At 41.8% G+C, this 8,688-nt stretch overlaps 1 protein-coding gene across 5 annotated transcripts in view; it reads left to right on the top strand.

The window, feature by feature from the left end:
• Positions 1-8,688, top strand: part of LOC109512742 (discs large homolog 1-like protein) — a 134,537-nt gene that overhangs the window by 3,242 nt on the left and 122,607 nt on the right. For all 5 annotated transcript variants that reach the window (XM_019864698.1, XM_019864699.1, XM_019864700.1 and 2 more), the window contains exons 2-4: positions 2,459-2,623; positions 6,722-7,580; positions 7,728-7,809. In XM_019864698.1, the coding sequence (XP_019720257.1) occupies positions 2,459-2,623; positions 6,722-7,580; positions 7,728-7,809 (1,106 nt within the window). The remainder of the gene's footprint in view (positions 1-2,458; positions 2,624-6,721; positions 7,581-7,727; positions 7,810-8,688) is intronic.

Raw genomic sequence — 8,688 nt, forward strand, 5'->3', positions numbered from 1 at the left:
TGGGATCAGTTGCAATGCATATATGTGAATTATAAAAGTAAATTGCACATTTGTCGAAGGAAATGTAAGGTGCTTCATGAAATGTTTTGTAAAAGATATGTTCATTTAATTTCAACATTTTCCTAATGTTCTTGTGCTTCTTTATACCAAAACAAAGGAAAGACATATTGTTTTGGTTATTTATAGCAAAGTATGGTATCATTTTAATGGTCCGGCCCACTTGACATCTACCCAGGCCGTATGTGGCCCACCATGTGAAATGAGTTTGACACCCCTGAACTAGCGCATTCCAATGTTTGTGCGTCTCTAGCAGGGAGTATTCCAATTCTAAGTGATGATTGTTACAAGGACGCCAAACTATGTTGCGGGCATGGGAAAGTTATACAGCACGACTGAAAGTTACGGTAAGATAAGATAAGATAAGATAACCTTTATTTGTCCCACACTGGGGAAAAAGCGCTCCATAAATCATAATGTATTGTATTGTATTGTAATATGAGCAGAATACAGACTTCAGTTGCAAGTCAAGTACAAGTCAAGTACAACTTTAGGGGTGTTCACACGGCAACATTTGCTCCGGTGCTGCGCTGGTGCTGCCCCAGTAGAGTGTTCACACGTGCAAAGTTACACCGGTATAGCCCCTGAAAACAGCTTAAACCGGAGCAAATTTAACCCTGCTCAGGGAGGTGGTTTAAAAATTTACTCCGGAGCAAATGCTCGTTTGTGGGGCAGCACCAATGTAAAATGGTACGTGTGAACGCTAGAGGGTTAAAAATTTGCTCCGGAGCGAATGCTCCTTTGCGGGGGGAGTAGCCTCGCTACGCATGAGAACAGTTGATTACATACGGCTAGAACGCGTTGCTTTCGTGCTCTGTCTCAGAGTTGTTTGTGTAGTTTGTTCCTCTGTTGTGTTTTCACAACCCCCCCATAGAATTTATTTTGTGATTTCCTCTCTTGATTTTCTGTTTGGCGCATTAAGTTTGCTTTTCTGAGTGTCATTGAAGTTATCGTTGATTTACGTTTTCGGGAGCGGTCATTGAATGCCTCTCGAGCAGAAGGCACGGAGACCGAGAAGGAGAAGGACGTGCTTGTACAGTAATTGCTTGAGTTGTGTATGTTTTAAAAAGAATCAACACGACAGCTCTTTGTTTTGCACCGCTGCAGAAACTGCAGTGTGAACACAAGTGGGGCTGCAGCGGGGCTGCACCGGGGTTAATACGCTCAGCGGCTTTGCACGTGTGAACGCTCCACAAAATTTGTTCCGGTGTAAAATATATTGCAACAAAATACAATTGTTGCAGCACCGGAGCAAATGTGTGCCGTGTGAACACCCCTTATATTGTCAAATGTGCAGTATGTGCAACATACAACACAGATGAAATTTCTTCCCTCTCAAACAGACAACAAGACAACAAGAGCTGCTGCGGGTGCACGCGCCGCCATCAAAAGAACAGTTAACATAAAATGACAAAATAATACAACACAACACATAAGACACAGACAGTCGTGCAATCTTAATCACCTTTCCTACATACACTTTGTTGTTTAAAGCAGTTATAGATGAAAGAGGAGCGAATCAAAGTGTCCTTTTCGCAAGTGGATCAAAGAAGTCATGCTGAAAATGTGCACACGTCTGCTACAAGGTACGTTTGAAAGCAACAAGAAGCTGTAACGTCCATTAATGAAAAGAGATTGGCTCTCATCTCCTGGCCCATGTAAATTCCGCTTCAATTCCAAGCCGCGACTCCCAGTTCCACATACGCATCGGGGCTTCGCGCTGACACTCCTTTCTTCTCATCGTCGGCTCCTCAAGCCATGCATCCATCCAGCCGCAGACTGTCCAACAGCATGACCTTTCCGCAGAACAAAGCGGGGTTGTGAAAATGCTGCCCATTACAGGCACAAAACACAAGCGCCCCGGGGCTGTCCAGCAACGACAGTCAAATGGCGGCGACATTCCTCCCAATCAAAATCAGTGCTGGTACACGTGTGCTGCCGACAAAGCACAGATTATTTTTCTTTGACGAATGTTGTGGCCAAAAATGCTGAAAACAATCCACATCAGGTTTTTTTCTCACATTGCAGTTTTTCTTTAAAACTGTGAAGCAGACCTGCGAACCTTTGATGTGCCATAATGTGCTAATCCGCGTTATGATACTGAGTGAGTGTTAACTTTTGGCTTGATATCTCTGACTTCTGTCACATATTCATAAAGAATCAATTGATTGCAAATGGACATGGCTATTATTTTCTCACTGATATCATTTAGATTATTATTTCAATGTCTTTCGAAATGTTAATGCATTGGGTTGATGCAAAAAAAGTGATTTTTATTGAGGTTGCATTACGTTGCAGTTCTAGGAAAATCCCAATGGAACCATAGTTATTATTACCGTCTTCTTTCACTGAACAGTAGCAGGGAAAAACAAGTGATTTCATTTGTCTATGTTTTATTCAGATGCTCAAAGAGCCCTCGAGCTTCTTCAGCAGTACCGGGACAAATTAGATCAGAGGCAGCAGAGGCAGATGAGACAGGGCGCTGTTGAGGAAGATCACCAACTTCACCAGTCGCTGGACAGAGTCATCAACGTGTTCCAAAGCCAGCTCTTTAGTGCCCTACTTGGTGAGTATTTCTTCATCTGTTCACTACTACCACAGTGCAATATAGAGTGCTTGAAATTGTCAGTTAATATGTAGCAAGTAGAATTGAGTCAGCATTGGCTTTAGGTGTGGCTGTAATTGTTAAGCTATTCTTTTGAAGGGAGTTGCTGTGGAAGGTACTTTGAGCTTAATGATAGTCTCTTGGGTTTGGCAAGGTGTTTTTGGACCTCGAGATGAAGTGTTAATACCTTATAGGCTGGAAGGCAGCATGCTTCAGTTAAAAACAACTGAAGTGAGGAGAGAAGTTGACTTGAGTCTGGTCTTTTTATAGAATGCTGGGCTTATCAAAATGTGAAGTTTTTTTTTGTTGTTGTCGTGTAACCAATCTGTAAGAAGTCCGGTACTTTATTTGACCTGGGATAAACTGTTGCCCATTAGCAAAAACACAAGACACATCACAAACAGCTTTGAATGCTTGATGTAGCTCTTACCAACATATTTATCTGCCTTAGGAGCTCAATTCATAGACCAATGTGATTTTTTTCACGTTTGTAAACACAGATACCGGTTCGTCAAATATATGTGTGTATGTGCAACATTTTTAAATGCACCCAAAATGATTTCCTACACAGCAGAGTTTAATTCAAAATACAGTACGAAAGCAAACCGAGTAATCAGAATTTATACAACCTGACGTTATCAGACTAGTCTTTGACTTTTGATCAGCATACAACCTCTTCGTAAGGACTTTTGTTTGTGAAAGTTGATAGGAGTATTTATTTGATGGAACACTCCAGGAACATTCAGCTTTTCTTTTTGTTTCTGTATTTTTTGTTATACCATAACCTCTTGATCATACCCGATCTGTATTATAACCACAATTTTGCATAACATTCTTTATAAATTGCCAGTTTTGGAACACTGTATCGCATCTCTACCGAAAAGCAAAGCAGTAAAGTAATTTGACTTGTTATTAACATCTTCAAAACTAGATGAAAAAGATGAAAAAAGACTCAATATTGCAACCAAATTAGAACTATCTAAAATAACAGTGAAATAAATTCCAGTTTTGAGGGTTTTAGCAGGTATATACGGCTCCAAATAAACACAATGCCTGCCCAGGAATAATGAAGAAGCCATGAAAATGCAAATATGATCATTTTTAAGTTATGATGCTACATACAGTATCAACATCATTGTTACTTGCAAATATGCATGGTCAAAAGCCAATTTAATTGTGTGTTCGGTCAGGTGGCTTTGTCGTACTTATAGTGGTTAAACCAGGGGTCGGCAACCCAAAATGTTGAAAGAGCCATATTGGACCAAAATAAACAAAAAACAAATATGTCTGGATCCGCAAAAAATAAAAAGCCTTATAATGAAGGCAACACATGCTGTATATATCTATATGAGCTATATTAGCCTGCTATCAACATGACTAAGTTGGCTACAAATACACAAGGAGCATTCCTGATTAAAAGTTTTTTTCCCCCCTGCAGTTCATCCTGTAGAAGAGGGGTGCCCAAACTTTTTTGACGGAAGATCTACTTTTCGAACAACCAACCTCCCGCGATCGACCCGTTACCACACACGCGCGTATACGCACACACTTACACACACATACCGTAATGAGCAACAGCCATAACGGCCGCTAAGATGAATGAGGCATGGGATGCACTTTCGCAGTGTGCTAAGTATCGTAGCTCACGTGTACCGTTAAAAAATGCTTCTCTTGGCCGCCCAGATTCCCATTCTTAGCAAGTACCCTCGGTGAATTGTACATGAAAGGCAGCTGTTTTTTTTTTTTTAAACAACAGCCCCCTGACTGACATTCCGCCCTGCTAATAGAAACATGTGTCGCAGGCTATGACGCAAATATTCGTTGACGAAATGTTGACATTTAATATTTATTCGACACATTTTTACAGCATCGGAAAACGTTAATGTTTGTGTCATGCTTGTCCTCTGACAGAAACCATATTAAAACAAACGAATATATTTCCCTCCCACTTTTTCCATTTTCAAATATTTTTGAAAAATCTCTAGGGAGCCACCCGGGGACGCTAAAGAGCCGCATGTGGCCCGAGAGCCGCGTGTTGCCGATCCCCGGGTTAAACTGTTGATGTAACCTGTGTGGCAGCAGTGTCAGTGTGGACACCGCTGTGGACTTGGTGTTCGAACTTCTTCAAATGAATCAACCAGTTTGTTGTGTTGCCAGTTCTGAGGACCGACGTACAATACCATGCAGGGATGGCTCTAAGATTTTTTTCTCTCCCGGGACGAGAGGGCTGCGTGACCAATACATAGGGTAGATGAGAAAATAATTCATCAATATGTTTTCGAATATCAAACCTGGAGGATCTTAACTCAGGCTACACAAATTTCTGATGGGGTTAAAGCCTCCCTGAACCCCGATCTTTTTAGTTTTATCCCTGGTGCGAGGGATAAAACATCGGCTTCATTTATACCTCATTGTTTTGTCGATAACGGACCCCAACTACAGGGAGGAACTTCTTTTGTTGAATCACTTTTCTTCGTAACTTTTGTCTTTCATTTATTGTTTCATCATGCCATTTGTGTTTATGTTTCATGTACGTGTTTGTGACCAGTTCTCATGGCTTTCTTCCAGCTGCCACGGTTGTGAAGGCTCTACATAAATAAAGCTGTCTTGTATTCAACTGTATTCCCTTTAGCGTATCTCAATCTAGTGGATGCAGTGCGCAATTGCAGCCACTATTGCAGCTTCAATTCTATGCGCCTTATAATGTAGTGCGCCCTATATATGAACAAAGTTTTAAAATAGGCCATTCACTGAAGGTACGCGTTATAATTCGAAGCATCTTATTGTGCAGAAAATATGGTACTTTTAGTACTTTAAGTTTAGTTTTTCAACTTGCAAACCAAAGTAGAGTAGGAAAAGCTGGACTGTGATTGGCTGTTGTAGAATTGAGACACACCTTAATGTGGAGTTGTGAAAACAATGTTTTGAGGAGCGAGGAGCTAGGAATGTTGTCGTTAAGAAATGGAATGAGCCCTTTATGTGGAACCAGAGTGCGTAAAGATTGCATAGTAGTCCTGAATTAATAAATTAATTGTAACACATCACATTTAACATACAATAATGACAATGACATTTCAATCACGGGAAAAATAATTTGTGAGTTTAGTCTGTTCATGAATAAAAGTCGAGTCAAGTCAGCTTTATTGTCAAATATGCTCTTTGTGCAACATACAGCACAGATGAAATTACTTTCCTCTCAACCACAGTGCAAACATTCAGTGCACTGATAACACACACATCTAAAAATAAGGGCAGCGAAACTGAACTGCATAAAAATGACAAATATATTAATATAAACAAATAAAACAATAGGCCCGGTGGTCCAGTGGTTAGCGCATCGACCTCACAGTGCAGAAGTACCGGGTTCAATTCCAGCTCCAACCTCCCTGTGTGGAGTTTGCATGTTCTCCCCGGGCCTGTGTGGGTTTTTTCCGGGTGTTCCGGTTTCCTCCCACATTCCCAAAACATTCATGGCAGGCTGATTGAACAATCTATTGTCCCTCGGTGTGAGCCTGAGCGTGTATGGTTGTTCGTCTCTGTGCCCTGCGATTGGCTGTCTACCGGTTCAGAGTGTCCCCCCGCCTGCTGCCCGAAGCCGGCAGGGATAGTCTCCAGCACCCCCCAGCGACCCTTGTGAGGATAAGTCGATCGTAAAATGGATGTATGCATAAAACAATAAATAGCAATCAACAGACAACTAAAAAAAACAAAACAAAAAACAGAGTTACCGAACACTATTAGTTCACGATGCGTACACATCCTGTTGTGTTGCACATTCATACTTTGTATTATTACAATGACATGCGTTAAAAGTTGGACCTTTTTAGCACTGCTAAGTTACTTGACTCTGCTTTTAGTCCAAAATAGATCTGGGGATGTTCACTTTTATTTTTAGTACTTTATGTATGGCTTGTTGAACTTTGGACAAAGCTGGTGTGTGATTTCCTTGTCACTTTCATCACATAATATTTATCTGCACCATACGCTCATATCGACTGCTGTAATTGTCAATCGAGACAGTTATTGAACTAGGTTTAAACTTTTCTTCTTTTCTTGCAGACATTCAGGAGTACTATGAGTTAACTATCCTTGCTGACAACCAAAGTTCACCCAAACTAATAGCTGAGGCAGTGACATCTCCCTCCTCCGTCAACCTACAAGCAGAATTTGCGGCGGTGTCGGAGCCCACTTCTAGTCAGCTCCCCAACCCAACTTCAGGAGGACTAAGTCAGCCAAAATGCATATCTCCAAAACCCAAGTCCATTAAGTCTCCTGCTCCTTCACTCCCATCTGTGACACCCACAAAACAACCAGCATCACCTCCATCGCAGTCTTGTGTTTCTCAGTCACAACCAAACAAGGTGAAGTACCGTGCACCGCCTCCTCCAATCCAGGATAGGGACTTGACGTCGACTGTGGTGGACATTTCTAATCCCTCGTCCCCCTCTGCAAACACATCTGGAGCTATGAAGAACGGTGTGATATCCTGCACAGAGCCTCCGTCAATAACACAGAATTCGTTCCCACAAAATGGTTCAAACGCACCTCTTGATGCCACCAACATCGTTTCACCTTCAGAATGCTCCTCCACTGCTCCTGAACAACAAACAAGTCTTACCAGTCCAACTGATCTGGTGACTGTTTCAAGCCTCGTCTTGGGAACCATCCAAGGCCTAATGTCTCACTCTACGCCAGACAAACTCACCCAGCCCAGCACCACTCCTCACACCAGCCTGGATCCCAACACAATCACTGCGGCTACCATCTTCACTTCGACTGTCACAGCCAATGAGGATGGAGGCTCAGGCAAAAATACTCCAGTATCAAGTCCTATGACTCCGAGCCAACTAAAATTTACATCTGGTCGCCACAGTCCGATCAATCCCTCAGAGCCCCAAAGCAAAGGACCCCCAAAGAGGTACTGAAACAGTGTAATTTTAATGTCATTAAATCAAATCTTTATTCATATGTGGAACATTTTATAAATTAATAACTGTGATTTTTTTCCAAACCTACCCTCCTACACTCATCCTCTCGCTCTGGATTCTCTTCATAATGTAACCAGCCCTGAGCCACTGAAAGTCATCCCCTCTCCCACTAGCCCTGGTCCAGCCAGCCCCAGAGCTGTTCCAAGCCCAGGGGTCAAGGTAAGACATCTCTTTTGCATTTTTGCTGTTAATGGAGAGCCACTAGTTCAATCGTAAGCTCTTGGCCTTTGCTCCGGGCCCCCGTTGTGGACAACATCAATTTTAGCTTGTTCTTTGAGAGACGTTGGTCTCCATCCTGACTACTGTTGAGGTGCCCTGAAGCAAGGCACCCAACCCCCATGAAACTTAGCTCAGGGGTGCAGTCACTCTTTGTGCACTCCATAATGATGCCTTTCCTTGCATGCCTGTACACGTAGTCTGGATAATCCATGAGAACGCTCCTCACTCATATTGACATGCATTACTCTATCATGAGTAATTGATATACTCGTTAGAAGGGCCAATCTCCCGCGATATTCTCAGTCACAGGTTCATGTTTTCTAGACTTGTGGCACTTGTGTCATTTAATTACTGCTTAGCTGCTATAACGTAGAGAATTACTGTATCTTGCAGTTCAGTTACACATTACTAACGAACCCAATCCCTTGCACACACACACACACACACACACACACACACACACACACACACACACACACACACACACACACACACACACACACACTGTTGGCAATCATACAAATAGACTACGAGGTTTCAGCCTTGCATGCATCTTGTTGATCACATTTATCTTTAAGTGTTCCTATTTGAAGACAGCTGAGTTATTGCTGGGGAATGTTTAATAATAATAATAATAATACATTTTATTTATAAGCGCCTTTCAAAATACCCAAGGACACTTTACAATAAAAAGAGCAATAAAACCACAGATAAAATTATAAATCATAAAAGCGATGAGTTTAAACTGTATATGCAATTTTAAATAGGTGGGTTTTGAGATGAGTTTTGAATATAGGAAGAGAGTCAATATTTCGGATG

The sequence above is a fragment of the Hippocampus comes genome, unplaced genomic scaffold, assembly GCF_001891065.2.
Source record: "Hippocampus comes isolate QL1 unplaced genomic scaffold, H_comes_QL1_v1.1 scaffold172, whole genome shotgun sequence".
NCBI lineage: Eukaryota > Metazoa > Chordata > Actinopteri > Syngnathiformes > Syngnathidae > Hippocampus > Hippocampus comes.